Here is a 17,715-nt window from a genome sequence, read left to right on the forward strand (position 1 = left end):
GTCACAGCCGCAACCCCTGCCGAATTTCGGCCAAGTGCAAGTCGGAGTACGAACTTGCTCACGAACAATCATGACTGACTAATAAACGATTTTGAAATTGTGTCGTCAGTCAGAAGTCTATTAGGGTTGTTGGCTGCCCATCGTGCGCACAAAGGTGGATCCGTCTTTGGATTTTTCGAGCCAGTTGGTTGTATATTTTGCAAACGGATCCCTACATTGGAAAATGATTTAAGCAAAGTTATAACGTTTGCGAAATACCAATCCAATAGTGTCTGGATAAGAACTAAAAAAAAATATATTCATAATTTTGTTTTACTACTTTGTCAGTGGTTGACATAAATGAAAAATTACAGCTTTCTAGCGTTTCTATAGTTACCGTTATTAACCACCGTTTACCGAGGATGATTTACGAACGTATATCATAGCTTGGCGTGCATTGAGGGTAGGCAGCGCTAGTGTTGCCTACTCTGCTGCGGAAGGGTAGCGTGCTGCTGCAGGCGTAAACTACCACCTGCCTACCCTGAAATTGACCCACTGCACGCCAATGACTTAGTAAGTAAATGTGGGTATATTTACATCGCTATTATGTGGCACGGACAGAGAGGCCTTGGGCAGGGGTTGCGAGGGCGTGTGCGCAGCGTGGTCGCGCGCCTGCAGCAGCAGCAGGATGCGGCGCACGTCGGCCGTGAGCCCAGTCTCGAGCGCCGCCACGCGCCGGCTCAGCTCCTCCAGCCGCGTCAGCACCGCCGCCACCGACGCCGCCGTCGCCGCCGGGCCCACGTTCTGGTATTGAGGCGACATGCTATCCTGTTGAGTTCAGAGAGCATTATGGTCTCATTTCATAATAAAGCTAGCTGTTGCTCGGCGCTTGACCCGCGTTCCGGTTTTAAAGAAAATAACAGAAACCTAGTCCTGACAATAATGAACGCAACAAAAAATTATTATCTATAACTTGGTGCCGTCGTTCGAAAGTTATGCGTGTAATATAAGTACATAAATTTCGGCGATTCATTTTAATTTATATTTATGTAGGTAAATAGTTGGACAGTCTGACAAAAAAACGATAAAACTCTTGACTTTTTTTCTCGCGATGTGAAAATTGAGTTAAACTTTATCCTCTTCTTCGGAGACATAAATATCATCATCATCATCTTCAGCTTTTAGTAACTGCTGAATAACTTTTTTCCTAGTTGCAGATCTATTGCAGATAAACTGTCCGACATTATAGTACTAGAGAGGACACAATTTATACCATTAAAAACTGCGCGAGAAGTGGCAGTCCCTGACATAGGACTGCTATTGGTTATCAAGGTGACAGGCGACCAAAGTCGCAGTTCGCCTAGCGCGGTCGCCGGTCGCCCTGGTTTCCAACGTCTTCGAGATGTTACAATAGGTTAATGAACGAACCTGTAGTGCTGCGTTTTGACGTTCAGCTGTGAAGATGAGAGCTGTAGGTCGACCGGCCTGGTGGAGGTTGACGGCGGAGTGCGGCGCAGAGCGCGAGGAGGGCGTGGGTGCGGCGGCCGGCGGCGCGGCGGGCGCCAGGATGTCGTCACAGGAGATGTGGACGGGCGCAGGTGGGCTGGGCGACGCGTTGGTGTAGTAGCTGCTGGGGTTGGTACTCAGGCTGGACACGGGCAGCGTGGCGCTGTGCGCCGGCGTGCTCACGGCCGCTTCGCCCGCGCCCGCGCCACCGCCGCCGCCGCCCGTCAGCGGCGACGTATCGTTCAGCGGACCCACCGACGATTGACGCCTAACACCCGCTCTACTTCTATACGTCTGTGGCGTCGATTGAGCTGCAATTTTGAACCAAATCAGTTAATTCACCCTATCTCAACACTAACACCCCTAGTCCCATTATTGTAGGTGTACAAATGTATAAGTAAGTATATTATACATATTACAGACATGATGTTTTTTTCCATTGTTGTATGTACTAAAAGTGTTCTGTTTGTTTCTTTTTGGTCACTTATAAGGTAGTTAAAATGAAAGCGCAAGAAGATAGAGAGGTAATTCTTGCTGAAATTAGTTGGGATAAAATTTTAAAATATTTGGTTGAAACATGCACTAAAAGGTAATGCATACTTACAATAGTTGTTGTGCAGCGGCTGGTGTGTTTTATGGTGGTGGTGGTAGAGGTCTGGGAAGCTCCGTTTAAGTTGCGCTAGCATGCCTGCACACAAGGGCCGCGCTCAGAGCGGGGCGGGCGCGGGCGCGGGGGACGCGGGGCAGAGGGGCGCAAAAGTGGGGAAGCCGTTACATTATTGAAAATTAACGTTTGGTCAATAGAACAGGCAAAGAGAAAATACGTAGTTCATCAATTGACCAGTCCCCAGGTCGCATACCCCGTGCCCACGTCGCCGATAAACAGGAGTAAACAAATAAGTAAGAAACAAGCTTCAAACATGCTGCATTTAATGAAAAAAAAAACATTGTCAGTCAAATTAGTAATTTCTTTTAATTGATCACTTGCGTAATTGTACTACAGGTTTAAAGGTTTAACAGGTGATAGCACTTTCAGACCCTTCTATAGTCTGATGCCCACAATGGAGGCTTTTACTTAAGGATATCATACTTTGGAGCATTGCAGGTAAATATGTAAAGCTGTACTTATAGTTTTTGTAGTGTAATCACCGGAGCTAAACTATGTTTAGTTATAAATTTACAGATTATTTAATTAAAGCTCTTTAGAGATTATTTTTGGTTGTTATTCTTAATACGTAAGAACAAAAAGTCCGAGTAAGAGTTTATTGATTACCTACCTACTTCGAAGTTGGTTAAACAAGTTGATAGAGTATGAGATGAAACAGTAAAAGGAATTAATATTTTATATGTGAAACGGTTGTTTCTATGTTCAAGCATTTTAAATAGGTCAAAGGTCAGTTACGAAGAAAGTGAAGCTCTCTTAGACTTACGCTTTTACTTATGTCTTACTCTATCATCCGCAATGATATAACTAAAACGGACTTTTCTATTCACTACGTAAAATAAATAAAATAAGGTCCAAATGGGTATGCCAATATTTTAAATAAACTTTTCAAATTTGAAATGTAAATAAAGAAAAACAAGGAATTTTTGGAAGGATTCATTTTGATTGAATCAGTTGTCATTCCTTCGAGTCTATGTGTTACGGTAACTACTCTATGAATAGGGAGGCATTATATGAAGGGTCCACGGAAAGAACATGTCTAGTCACCTAAGCAACTTTTTGACTTCTAGCGGTTTGAAAGTTAGTCATTACATTACGAACAATTACTATGGTTACCATTTATATTGTTTTCAGATTATTTAATTCAATGGGGAGTCATAGTACTTTGTGAGCTGTACATTTTGAGATTAAAATCTCAATTAAAAAAAAAAGGTGACTAGGCATGTTCTTTCCGTGGACCCTTCATATTGAATCACACAACATTCACCTTTGTTATACAGCAAAATGGAAAGAAGCACCCTCCACTAATAGAACAATCGGGTAGGGAGGGCAACTGTTACCGGAGTCTACAGAGACGCGTTTTGTTAAGTTCAAATTGTCAATTGACCGCGACCTTCAACTCATTCGTGAAGTGCCGATCATAGAGTTAGTTTGAGTGGTTGTCGTGTTGGTTCAATATAGAAGTAGATCATTTGTAAATAAAGTCATTCCTGAGGCGGGGTGGGGGTCTCACCGGTGATGGAGTTGAGCGTGGTGGACCGTTGTTTGGTGAAAGTAAAGTTGAGCGGCGTAACGTCCTGGCCGGCCTTCTCCGCGGAGAATTCCAGCACGCCGCGGCTGCGGGGCGACTCTGTGTCGTCGTCGCTGCACTGAGAGTCCTGCGACAGATGCATGGAAATTAGTACCAACCAGGAATAATGATATGTGCGGCTCTCTATTACCATGTCGCCAACACACGCACAACAACACAGATTACCTCTCATATTTAATTTTCTAGAATTTTTTTACCGTTCAACTGCAAAACCTACTAGAAACTGGCAAAATTCGCACTCGGGTAAAAAAACAAGAACAACCATGCCTTCTCAAAAAAAAGAACGGATCTTTCGCGAAAGTCTCGCAACGCTTTGAGACTACAAAGGGCACGGTCTCAGGAGTCTGAGGAAAACCGCGGCAAGAGACTCAGTAGCACTCTAGCCAGGCAGGCCGCTTCGCTTTCGGCTGAAACGGCAAGCCAGCGCGAGTCTGAGTTGCGATCCCAAAGACATCGTACGCAATCTTTGACATCGCTCAATGTAGGAAAATAGTAAGGCAGGATTTAAAATCTTATTCCTTTGATTATTTTCAGTTGATTATTTAGCCGTAGTTTGAAGAGATTTTTCGAAAATCCCACGGAAACGGGCAATGAGGGATATTAACCTAATTTCTATGAAGTATTGTGCAAATATAAAAATCTACGCAGACGAAGCCGTGGGCAAAAGCTAGTAGCAAATATGTCTTTAGATTTTTACTCGCAGCAGTTCCTTTAGTTCCTTTCCTTTCATACTAATAATTGTCCTTTTTTGTACTACTGACCACCTTTTCGGCAAAGGTTTCCGTGTGCGGGCGCCGCGTGGTGCGCGCATACGCCTCGCGCAGCAGCCGCGCGTCGCACGGGTTCTCGTAGCGCACGCGTCGCCGCGGCTCGATGCCGCCCAGCTCTTCCTGCGCACGCATATTCTATGCACTATCGAATCGTGACCCATGTGAAACCTTTTCATAGAAAAGTCATAGTGACATCGCCTTGTTTAACAAGGGAATTCATTATGACACTTACTATGAGAACGTTCTACGGTGGGTCAGGCAGGAATCAAATGGTTCGACTGTACCGCCCGAGCACGGAAAGTGTTAGATACTCGTACAGGTCACTCATTTAATATAATAATTGATTGGCACTACAATATGCACTATTAACTGTAAAAAATTACGTATCTTCTCAAATGAAGTTTAACTCATTTGTAAAAGCTAATGCATCATACGTTTGGTAGGTACTCCAGAGCCATGGTATAATTAATCAACATTGAAATTAGCTACCGTAGATAACGCTAAAATAGATTGAAAATTTCCAGTTAAGGAAATTGTAGGTAGGTAGGTACTTAAAAGTACGCAAGTCGTCAGCGAAAGCGTGTGTAGGACGCAGTACTGCGCCCTACAATACAAAATTAGGATTGCAAGGTCTGTCCCGAACATTATACTAACGTCGCGCATGACGTGGGTGATCTCAAGGTTGTTGATGAAGGAGGATCGGAACTCGGGGTAGAAGTCGAGCACGTCGAGCAAGTCGTCGCGGTGCACGCGGTGCAGGTCGCAGTAGGTGAGTGCGCGTACGCGACAGTTGCTGCGCCCCACGGTGGGGTACACGCACGGGTTCTCGCCGAAAATTTCGTCTTTACCTGTAGACAATACAATATGTCAATACTACCGCATAAAGGCAAAGACCCACAACTTGAAGTTTCCAGTACCTAGGTCCAGCATTTCAGAAATTCTTACACACATCCCTATGCACTATCCTAAACACATCTCTAAGTCGATACGGATACCTTAAGTTGTTGCATTTTTTATTGCTTTGTTATAATGGAGGAAGGCAAATTTGGCCGCACCGTAATACAGTTTTAAACTAGTAGGTACGGGAATCAAAATATGTTAACGTTCACTCATATTGCAAAATTGACATTAGTGAACTATGCTTAGTTGCCCTACGAATACGATATCTATGTAATAATGCATTGTTTTTACTCTTTAATGCTTTGAATAAAAAAAAGTATTTGAAATGTAGTCATTCATTTTTGACCCCACATATAATCGAGAAAAAGCAAACCCCAATCCGTTTCAATCTCTTCCTTAAAATCATGTTTTCTTAGCTCAGCAGCGGTACTTCAAGACGTGCTTAAGTCTCACAATAGTTTATAACTGTGACGTTCAAATACCTATTCGTGCTTATACTTACATAGTTCTCACAGTTCAGTGACTCAGTGCTTTTTATAACAAGTTTTATCTTACACTTTAAAATAAACATCTATTGAACATCTACCTACTCCTCTCTTTACTTCTAAGTACTATCTTTATCATGTCGCTTCGCATCGTGACAATGAGGGCTATCGTTTTTTGTCTTTCTAGATGGCGCCACTGTTGCGTGAGGTTTTAAATGTGGCTTTCAAAGTCTGTTATTACGGGCGTGAAAACAAAGTTTAGATTAAAATCATGTCTAATACACCTTAAAACCGTACCATAAAAATATCGAGCAACCACAGTGTTGCGTAGTCCCGTTTTGTTCGGAAAAAAAGGGGAGGACAAAAGTTTCCCAAAGACAAAACTGTCTTAAAACACAGACATTCATTGCCCCGGAACGCATTTTTGCCATAATTAATTTCGGATATTGCAAATTATTCACAAAATTATTCTAATTATAAATAAACCCGCGTAGCTCACCCAAAAACTATGAGATTTGACATTTCGGAGACCTCACGCTACACTAGCGCCTCTAGTGGCGAATTCATACGCGATAGCCCTCATTGGCATCCAACGTGGCGAGGGTTCCTTATATGACTACGGGAACCCTAAAAACAATAAATACTAAACATTTAATTTAAAACTCACCTAAAATAATCATTACGATATCGTCTTTTAGAATCTCGATGGAACCCCGTGAGATGAAATAGAGGGAAGTGAGAACATCGCCCTGATGAACCAACGTTTCACCGGGAGGTGCGTGTGTTGTTTTAAATCGCAGAGAGAGTGCTCTGAAATTCAAAAAGGAATTACGCAGTTAATGTAGTTTACATACGTGTAAATGTATTTTTTGCCATTTTTAGCAGGTCGTACCTCAAGCAACCAGGGCTGGCACCAGCAAATGCAGAACAATTAGTGAGTAGGTTATGGTTGAGATGGAGGCAGATGTCTGCCTGAAGGCACTCTGGGAATCCTTTTAGGAGGCTTGATGTATCGATGCCATTGGTGTAGCTCCACGCGTGTTGGAAATACTCTTCCAGTCTTTGTCGAAGTGGGTTCGCAATCTATTTATAAAGAAAAAAAGAAATATTAATCAAATTGAATAACCAGCATAAATATTGTTTGATTTATTTTCGTTGCTTTACCTGGTGAAAGCGAATGAATTCTCTGACTCTAAGTATCTGAGTGTGGTATCGAGCGGTTCCGGAGTATAATCGTTGAATAATCGCTGATACGTTGCCAAAGATGCTGGCGTACATTAGGGCTGAAAAATAAATTAAAAGTTTCATGAAAATTTAGCGATTTTATCTTAAATGGTATATTATTATGATAATAACATTCATAAATTCCGTCTTAGGTGAAATAAAATGGTTAGGTACTAACATCCGACAAGCATGACAAATATCGTGAATCCTTTCTCCATGTCAGTGTTCGGCGCCACGTTCCCGAAGCCCACGCTCGTCAGGGACGTGCAAGTGAAGTACAGAGCAGTGATGTAACGAGATCTAGAATTTATTCAAATTTAGTTATTTGTTAAGAAGTCATACATTTCACTAACAATTTAATGAACTATCTATAGAATAAAATCTTGTGAAAAGGTTAGACAAAGAAAGATAGAGTATGTAAATATTATCCCGTGTGAGTTTATTGCAAGCTTGTACCGGGTGTGGCCTGTAATATGAGCAAATAATTAAAACATAGATCATACTCGTCAAAGTGAACAACATGAGTTCAGCGATTTTTAAAAATAGTTAGTTTTTTAATTTTTATTACACTTTTAAGTTTATTCGAAGAAGCAATGTAAAGCAAAATGCTTGATGTTTGTAGCGTGACAGGCGACGTCATTTCTGTTCTAGGATGGCGTACATGAAAGCAGTATTTACTTTGTATGAAAAAGGAAGATTCAAAGTCTCCATTATTTTAAAAAGTCGCTGAACTAATGTTGTTTAGTTTGACGAGGAGGATCTATGTTTTAATTTTTTGCTTGTATTACAGGCCACACCCGGTATATGTTTCTGTTTATAAAGGTCTGTATGTTTAGTTGTTGTTGTTGTTGTTGTTTCGTTAAAAAAATATGGCTCTGTCCATCGGAGGACAATTTTGCCACTGTCTAGTAGTTTTTGCCGTTGTACGGTAAAAAAATTCTAGAAAACGAAATATGAGAGGTAATGGTGGATGAACGATGACAGCGCGACCTATCGTATGTTTAGTTATAATCTTGATGAATTTCAGTCACTTCTGTCAGGTGACTTGGAAATTGGTATGTATAATATGTATTTGGAGATTTAATGGCAGAGCAAGCAAAGTCAACATAAGGTAAATACCAATAACAAAATTTTAAACAAAATGTGATTTAAACAAAACGTAATTTACCTCATAGATGGTCCAGTAGAGTTGTCGTAGGTGGCCTGGACATCATTAGCTAGAGCATCCAGCCAGCCAATGGGTGCGTGCAGCTGTGGTCGTTCCCAACTCCCTATAGCATACCTATTACAAAGTAATACAATGATTAGGTGGCCACGCTAAGGCAATACATATGATGTAAATATTGTCCACGCAAATAGTCTCACCACAGACAGGCCAGCCAGTGCGCAATGAGCACAAAAGTGGCCATTAGGAGGAGGAGGACGGCAGTGCCATATTCGGAGTAGCGGTCTATTTTGCGCGCCACCCGCACTAGTCGCAGCAGGCGCGCAGTCTTCAGCAGACCGATGAGCGTCGTCGTCTGCAAGCAGCACAACACAGCTGAGAACGCTGCGCTGGCCCCCGCGCCAGCAAACTAACTTAGCCGCAAACCGAACTCAAGCATTGTATGAATCGTTTGCTTATTATATTACTATAAATAGCATCAACGAGGCTTTGCAGCGAAAACCACGCTAACCAAGCAAGGTGAGAATTATTGTAAAGTTGCCTATGATTATGCTATGCGAGAGTCTCGCGAGCTCAACCAAACTTATATTTAATGTTTTGCAGTAATACAAGCGATTATTTCAAAATTATAAAATTAGCTGGCTTCATACATAATGCAGTGCATGTAACCGTACTGTAATTATTAAACATTACACATAACTGGATTAGTTTATTCGGATTTATAATTTGTAAAAAAGTATATTGAATCTGAATGGTATGTGGATTGTAGTTGTGGGTCGGTGTTAATTCTCTTAGAAGATGTGTGGCACTAGGGGTCATTTGTAAACCATGTAACTTTTTGTAATTACCTACCTCCTTGTAGCCTGACGCAACTTTTGCATTAATCTTCCCTAACAACTGCACTATTAGATGGACAATTTTAAGTAAATTGCTCTATTCTGATCCCTCCTCTGCCTTTTCATTTCGTCGTGTGTAGTTCAACAACAGCTTTGACCTTACTTCTTCCCTCTCTCGTCCAGATCTCGTGGTTTATTAACAACCCTCAAAAGAATGACATATGCTTCAAGGAAAGTACGATAGTAATACGTAGGCTTAGGCTTAGGCTATTATTTGAAATCTAATAATTAAAGTTTGTTTTAAAGGTTTTTGTAGTCTTGTTTTTGTAGTTCTGTAGTCTATCTCTTATCTAATAATTGAAGTTTATTTTAAAGGTTCCCACTAGACACGAGAAGACGATTAAAATCACTTACGAATATACATGACAGTACATAAATATGGTAGGACATAAGTAGTTAGGACTTATGCCTATTAAACTTATTAAAGTAAACTTATGGCCAAGAAAAAAACCGATTTCTCTACTCGTACACTAGTATAATCTGGAATTTAGTCATAAAAGTAGTGGTCAAATTATATAAATTCCGATAAAGCTCAAATTTTGGTGGAGGCTTTGGGCACAGTATTAGGAATTAAGTGTCAAAAGTCCCCATTGATCCCATGTGTGCTAAAAAAGTTATTAGGGGTTAAAGGTCAAAATTTCAGGATGTTTTTTCGAAATCGGTAAGTATTATCACTAAATTTTGATAAAATTTTATCAAAAAGTAGCCTAAGCAAAAATTATAGATCTTAAAATTATCTACAAAAATGTTTCTTTTTATTTTTTTTCTCAGAATAACCATTCCTGAGATTGTGTTGTTTTTTCGAAAAAACTTAAAACTCGAATAACTCGAAAACTACTGAATTTCAATCCCTGGTTTACTAGGCCAAAATAAGCAATTATATTGCAAATAAGCTCTAGAATAACCCCTTTCAAGAAATACATAGGTGGAATTACCAGTCACCCTGTATTAGGCACTCTAACCACCTTCAAATCGACTAAATTATTTAATCACTATAGTTGTAATCACATTTGAATTCTTGGTAGTATAAATGAAGTTGAAAAACACAGATATAACGTTACGTTCCTATACCTGCTGCGTGATATAACGTTACGTTCCTATACCTGCTGCGTGATTTTTTTTTCTTGCAAGCAATCCAATCCAACAAAAGCCTGCGTCTCAATAACTTTTGTGTTTTTGAACTGAAGCACAAAAATAGCTAATGATCGACCACATTTGTTAAATATGTCAACAATACTTTTGTACATTAGAACAGTGACAATCTACCGGCAACGGCAGTTATTTTATTGACTGATTGAGTGACGGTTATAAATATTCGTAATAATTTCGTTGCTGGAGATTGTTGAAGCACATACATTTTGGTGGGACATTTATGTCATATTTAACATACTTATGGGATTGGATATCAAAGTCTGCTAAATTTGATGGCAAATCCTTACAAACTTACGACTATGCCTCATTGTAATTTTTCGTTGAAACTTTGGTATTTAGTACTACGAATTAGTGAAAAATTTGGACAAAATCTTTTTTCACGCAGACTTAATTCAATGTTTGAACCGTGATCGTAATAGGGTACCCGAAGAGACAGTTTAATACAAGAAATGCGCGTAAATCAATGTCATTCCAAGAAGCTACACACAATACCAGAATACCACGAGCAACACCACCAAATTATTTTTTATATCCATTTTACGTAAATTACCCGTGTGTACCCGGTGTCAGGTTAGAATTACACCTTTACATTTCTTTCGTGGATGTCGTAAAGGTAACTGAGGTTATAGGTTAAGGTATACCGAAGGCGACAGGCTAGCAACCTGTCATTATTGTACCGTCTTTGTCAAACTTAAAACCTAAAATTACTAAAAGTGGCTCCGAAGCGGTAACGTTTCGTATGCTCTGCCTACCCCATTTGGGAATACAGGCGTGATGTTTGTGTGTGTGTTATGTAAATTAAATCTACATAAACCTATTCCTGTTAATTTATGATCCCGAGATATTTTTTCCTTGAAATTTTCGATACCTAGTGTTATGTATCCCAGGAAATATTTGGTTCGGGAAGAAGTAAGAGATAGTAGGTACCTACTCGTATATTTTTTTAACGTATCTAACTAGACGAAGATATGTGCGAACATCATCAGGGTTGCCCAAGTCCAGTCCGAACCCGATGGCCCTATTCGAAGACAATAACATTATTAAGAATTCCCTCTGCTGAGCTATGCTATTATTCTAAGATATGTGCCAACATCATCAGGGTTGCCCAAGTCCAGTCCGAGCCCGATGGCCCTATTCGAAGACAATAACATTATTAAGAATTCCCTCTGCTGAGCTATGATATTATTCCAAGATATGTGCCAACATCATCAGGGTTGCCCAAGTCCAGTCCGAACCCGATGGCCCTATTCGAAGACAATAACATTATTAAGAATTCCCTCTGCTGAGCTATGCTATTATTCTAAGATATGTGCCAACATCATCAGGGTTGCCCAAGTCCAGTCCGAGCCCGATGGCCCTATTCGAAGACAATAACATTATTAAGAATTCCCTCTGCTGAGCTATGCTATTATTCTAAGATATGTGCCAACATCATCAGGGTTGCCCAAGTCCAGTCCGAGCCCGATGGCCCTATTCGAAGACAATAACATTATTAAGAATTCCCTCTGCTGAGCTATGATATTATTCCAAGATATGTGCCAACATCATCAGGGTTGCCCAAGTCCAGTCCGAACCCGATGGCCCTATTCGAAGACAATAACATTATTAAGAATTCCTCTGCTTATTATTCTAACCAACATCATCAGGGTTGCCCAAGTCCAGTCCGAACCCGATGGCCCCATTCGAAGACAATTTATTAATTCGGCTGAGCTATGCTATTATTCTAAGATATGTGCCAACATCATTTGCCCAAGTCCAAATGTATTCGAAGACCATTATTAAGTGTATGATATTATTCTAATATTGTTTTTATCGTATTGAAGTAACTGCGGTTTTCTAAGCCACTACGCTACCAGACCATGCACTATTTTGTTGCTTATTTTTAACCGACTTCAAAAAAGGAGGAGGTTATCAATTCGGTTGTATTTTTTTTTGTTCAATTAAAGTATATACCAGTAAGTGTATGATATGTAGCTACTAATAAATTAGTAGATATTTAATACCCACTCTTTACTTATATATATATATAATATTAATATTTTTTTTTAGGTAAACAAGGAGTGTTACATAAAATTACAGAAAAAAGGAGAGGTAGGGTAAAAAAAAGAACATTAAAAATATTTTTTTTATTCAGTTAATTTTTGATCAAAAATCAAGAAATATTTACAAATAATAAAAACACGCACTGAACAGAAAGTAAAAAAAATCTATTAAAAAGTGAAGTAAATAAATAAGTAATTAAAACTGTTCTGCTCTTAAAAAATATTAATCAAAATAATTTGCGTTTTAGATACTGAATACCTACATGGGGTTGGGTGGTATGAGGCACCAGTATGGGTGTTTTGAGTCTGACTGAGCTGGAATATTGAATGCTGTTTTTTCAACACACAGCGCTAACTCCTTGCTTCATGCTCATGAGTACCTACTCAACCAGGATTCCCATTTTTAGGATTCCGGAGCCAAAATGGCAAAAACGGGACCCTTATAGTTTCGCCATGTCTGTCTGTCTGTCTGTCCGTCCGTCCGCGCCTTTGCTCAGGGACTATCAATGCTAGAAAGCGGTAATTTTGCACGAATATGTGAGTAAACTATGCCAATAAAATGATACAAGAAAATTTTCAAAAATATATTTTTTTAGTGCACCTCCCATAGACGTAAAGTGGGGGTGATTTTTTTTTCTCATCCAAACTTGTAGTGTGGGGTATCGTTGGATAGGTCTTTCAAAATCATTATGGGGTTGCTAAAACGATTTTTTAATTCAGTGATTTGTTTGCAAAATATTCAACTTTAAAGTGCAAACTTTCATTAAAATCGAGCGTCCCCCCCCCTCCAAAATCTAAACCGGTGACTGGAAAATTTTGAAAAAAATCAGAATGTTAGTAAGTTTATCAAACTTTCAAGGAAAACTATAACGGCTAAGTTTGCTTGATAATTATTAGTAGTTTAAGAGTAAATAGCAGCCTAAGGTATAAAATATACCTAAACTTGGAAGATTCCGTATAAAATACGAAATTCTTAGAAAAATAGTATTTATTTTTTTCGTTATGGTTGCGGAACCCTATTTTGGGCGTTTCCGACACGCTCTTGGCCGGTTTTATATTTTTGTATGAAGTATTAGTGCTTACATACACCGAAGTGAAGGTCTATATATTTAAAACGAATTACTATATTACTGCCAGACCTTGGTATAGCACGTACTCGTACATAGCACGGATGATGAACGGTTGCAGCGATGTTGAAAGCAAGGTCGTAGAATAAAAACAAAATTTGTTATAGTACATCTTGCTCCCATTAATTATTATGAATAAAATAATTTTAAACAGAAAACAGAGAAAAAATACCTAATACATTTCAGCAGTTCATTAATACATATCAAGTAAGAAGATGGACCGTTATAGCTTGACTTATGTTTGCACAGAGTTTCAAAACACATTTGAGTAAGCATTGATTGTGTCAGCGTACATCTAAAATGAATTTGTGATAAGTATAAAATTAAAATGTGTGGGTTGAATTGTTTTGTAAAACAATGTTCGCATAACTTTGTGCTTTTTCATATCGTGACTGCAGGCGATTTTATTTATTTGTACAAACAGATGTTCGTCTGGGAAGTGTGAGCGTATTTTCTACGAAGCTCCGTGCGTTTGTGAATTTTGCACTTTTACAAAGAGAAGCCCATGAAAATGTTCGCATTCGGTAGGTATAAATATTCAAAACGTGACGGTACATTATGAACACAATTTTAGGTAACCAAAAACTGAGGTAAGTAAATAAAATAGAGCTTTTAGGAGGAACATTTATCCACCGAGCCCCGCGGATAAAGGTACTGCTGCTCTTTTCGATCCTTTACGTGGTTAGCTTTAAAACAATTAATTCATGGTTGAAGCTCTTTGAAATCAGTTTTCGTTAATGTTTTCTAAGAAGTTTCTTTTACAATAGTTTGGTAATTTGATGCTTTATTAACGCCTTGTTATTTGATCGAAATACAGATACCCACCAAAGGTCAAGAACCCGGCGACTAAAAGTGGATAAAACTAATCTGTAACATTTGAATTGAAGTAAAACCAAACAATGTAAAAGTTTAAATACTGAGGCATAACCTAAGCTTAAGTTTGAATGAAGAGGTGAAAACCCGCTTGGGGTCACCTTGCCAACGCGTCGATCGTTACCACCTCTGTCTGCAGCTCAAACTGTCAAAGCTCCTGTGATAATTACTTATGTATACCTACTACACCCCTTGGTATGTAATCAGTAAGTAGCTTTGATATTTCTAACTCTGAGCCGAGCTATGAAAATTAATGAGTTATTAGCGTACACCGTTTACACCTTTCGTGCTCGCTTTTGAATAAGTATATTTTTATACTACGCTAACTATAATCTACGCTAGTAAGTCGGAGCAAAAGGCATACTATAGAATCATATTAGAGCAGTACTGCATTCAATTAAGTGGGATATATATTGGGCCTGGTTGGAGAGGCGCACGCGCCGCGCCGCCCGCTCGGGCACTCATACCAAATGGCTACAAACAGGTTGCTCGAGGGAAGCGTCCATATCTTCCATTAACGAAATGCTTAGTGGATTTAAATGGCTAGTGGAAATAATGAATAAAAATGTCAACTAAAATAAATGTAAGAAAATCGAGTGGCAGCAACAAAAAAATAATTCTCAAAGATGGTATACCTCATCATTTTCCAGCCCCTGCTGTAACAAGAAATGGTATTACAAATTCAATACGCACCCACCTTTGGGTTTCTCCTCCGAGCTTAGTATATGATACATAAATATTTCTCAGATTTGTATGTTTAACTAAAATTAAATGGCGTTTTCTGTAATTAGTAATTACTTTTCTAATGAAAAGAACACGACACGAAGAGTATACATTATGCTTATAAATAGGATAACATTGCGGCTTGATAATAAAAAAAATCTAGTGACAATGTTATGGTACAAATTTGAGTTAAATTGCAATAAACCAATCAAAGTGGTATGAAGTGGAAGGCTGAAGACGGTTGATTTAATTTAGTTTTGACATTTGAATTGTGGTTGCCTATGCGAGGGTGATAGTTGCGAGATTTGCATTCCACTACAGATTCCTACGTGATTGATTGTAGTTACCGTCCCGAACCCAGTTTGTCCGAAAATTTTGCTAAGCGCCAATAAAACATACGGACATTCGTGTTTTTTTAAAAGATCGGAATGCTAGTAACTGATGGATAATTTCGCTACCTTCTTGACCTAGTTCGCTGCACACTTGTGACCCCTTTTATACCCGTTCCGTACGCGCGTCGCGAAGCGGCGTGCTACGGCGCCCTTACCTAATCTTATATTGCTACTCGTATGGCTGCAATTTTTAAACAGGTAAGTACACTTCAATTGAATTAAGAATAAAATTTGCAGCGAATACTAAATTTCCTCTGACATATACAAGAACCAATATTTCGGACAAAAGATCGTCTGGTAAAACGTTGCCAAACTTAAAGCAATAATTTGGATATTCTAACTCTACTCGTAATGTTGGGTATGTGTCACGCGGGTGTGATATGAAACCGGATGTCGCGGCGGGTAGAATGGAATTGCAGCTCACTTCGTCGGTGTCAGTTCCGAAGAGCAGCAGGTCGAAGGGAATGGCAGCCACGAGGTCGATGAGGAACCAACCGCGCAAGTAGTGCATGGCGATCTTGGCAGGATCCGACTCCACCTCGTCTGCCACGTCCACGTACGTAGTCCGGAAGTTTATCAAAATATCTATTATGAAGGTCACATCCACTGCAAAAATACGGACGCGTTATAATTTATGCATTTTCATATAAAATCATTTGATATTGAAGATACTATACCGATCATATCAATAATGACGATAGGATCCTCGCCGAAGCTGCGCGAGCGCTTGTCAAAGTCGGGTTCATTCAATTGAAAGGCGGCGACGTAAGGAGTGAATATAGCAGTGTAGATGACTAATATTAGGATCAACCAATCCCAAGCGGCCTGAAAATTATAGTGAACGATAGTTAATAACGTTTCCTCGAATGTCATTATTTCAGTAAAAATCCTTCTATATTTATTTTTCTGTTTAGTGTTGGTACGTCGAGAAAGTTCACTTATAGTGCAAAGAGATTGTTCCTCGTACCTTGTAAGGAGAATGGTGGAGGATAGTGCAGGGGTGAGAAGGCTGCGTCGTTCCCTTGTGGCCGGCTGTCGCGCCCAGAGACAGTACCTGCGGACAAAGTCATTGGCTATATCACCGGCATGTACCTACTTAATTTGTTATACCTACTAAATACTTTGCATGAACATGATATTCCTCTATGCTAAAGATTTTCAAAAATGCTGCTTGTAAAAAGATTTAATGTTAAAACATTCCGCCTAAATTATAAAAACTACAGTAGGTAAATATAAGCTAAATGTTACAGCATGCCGTATTATTTTAAGCGATTTTTTGCTTCAGACGATTACTATTTGGTGAAATTTATTTAATTAAATATTGATATACTGAGGCAGTAAAATGAGGGAATCAAAATAATATTCTGGTAATTGAAAATTCATACCAGACATACCACAATAATGGACAATGTTGTTCGGGTTCTGCACCTCGTAGGTATACGGGTACAGGCATGTTATGAAAGGAATGGTTTAACAGCATATAAATATTAAAATGAATTATTAATAGGTAGTAATCTGTATGAAATGAAAGGAGAGTTTAATGAAATATTTGAGTAAAGATTTTAACTTTATAATTCAGTTGTTTCGGACACGTGACAAGAGGTAGCTCATGCACATTTCACCAAGCTAATAATATATTCACAGCGTGTGCCAGATTTTACACCCATCCACCTTCATCAAAAATTAAATTACAACTTGTGTTCACGCAGGCTGTGCAATGCCAGTTGCGAAGAACTGCCACAGAATCTCAAGAGGCAGATCTGTATTAAATTTCTTACCTATTTATTTAGTTAGCGTAGTATTTTTTTTATCTCCTTTTGTCACATCTTTCTTTGATAAATCTTTACTTAAAATGGAGCAAAATACCACCTAAATGTGCCTGAATATGTATGTACATACCAGAAGTTATTTCAATGATTTACAAAAATCTTAAATAATATAAATGAGTCTTGGCATATCTTTGTATGACGGATGACTATTGATCTCAAGTAAAGGTGCCTACTGCTGTGGACTTCGCTCGCGTCCACCAGCTCGCGCCAACAGCCAAAGGCGCGGTAAGACATTACGGTAAAGAACGTAACGTAAGGTACGAACACGAAATCCATATTAAATGAATGGCTGCCTGAAGACTGAAGTCAAAATCCGAAGTTCAATCAATTTTAAATAATTGTAACAATTTCGTAAAAACCGGTGCTGGTAGGCATTTATACATATCCCAGTCCAAAA

General features: G+C 39.1%; 1 protein-coding gene across 14 annotated transcripts in view; it reads right to left on the reverse strand.

Moving 5' to 3' along the window:
• Positions 1–17,715, reverse strand: part of LOC141427961 (potassium voltage-gated channel unc-103-like) — a 50,583-nt gene that overhangs the window by 9,811 nt on the left and 23,057 nt on the right. For 9 of the 14 annotated variants that reach the window (XM_074087674.1, XM_074087685.1, XM_074087666.1 and 6 more), the window contains 16 exons: positions 16,457–16,543; positions 16,167–16,314; positions 15,914–16,095; positions 15,010–15,030; positions 8,485–8,639; positions 8,288–8,401; positions 7,298–7,419; positions 7,060–7,178; positions 6,788–6,978; positions 6,563–6,705; positions 5,165–5,358; positions 4,502–4,630; positions 3,663–3,807; positions 2,090–2,173; positions 1,408–1,796; positions 577–807 (listed from right to left, as the gene is read on the reverse strand). In XM_074087674.1, coding sequence (XP_073943775.1) covers positions 577–807; positions 1,408–1,796; positions 2,090–2,173; positions 3,663–3,807; positions 4,502–4,630; positions 5,165–5,358; positions 6,563–6,705; positions 6,788–6,978; positions 7,060–7,178; positions 7,298–7,419; positions 8,288–8,401; positions 8,485–8,639; positions 15,010–15,030; positions 15,914–16,095; positions 16,167–16,314; positions 16,457–16,543 — 2,454 coding nt within the window. The remainder of the gene's footprint in view (positions 1–576; positions 808–1,407; positions 1,797–2,089; positions 2,174–3,662; positions 3,808–4,501; positions 4,631–5,164; positions 5,359–6,562; positions 6,706–6,787; positions 6,979–7,059; positions 7,179–7,297; positions 7,420–8,287; positions 8,402–8,484; positions 8,640–15,009; positions 15,031–15,913; positions 16,096–16,166; positions 16,315–16,456; positions 16,544–17,715) is intronic. The other 5 variants (XM_074087614.1, XM_074087623.1, XM_074087632.1 and 2 more) reach the window with 5 other exon arrangements.

Source organism: Choristoneura fumiferana, chromosome Z (assembly GCF_025370935.1).
Source record: "Choristoneura fumiferana chromosome Z, NRCan_CFum_1, whole genome shotgun sequence".
Lineage (NCBI taxonomy): Eukaryota > Metazoa > Arthropoda > Insecta > Lepidoptera > Tortricidae > Choristoneura > Choristoneura fumiferana.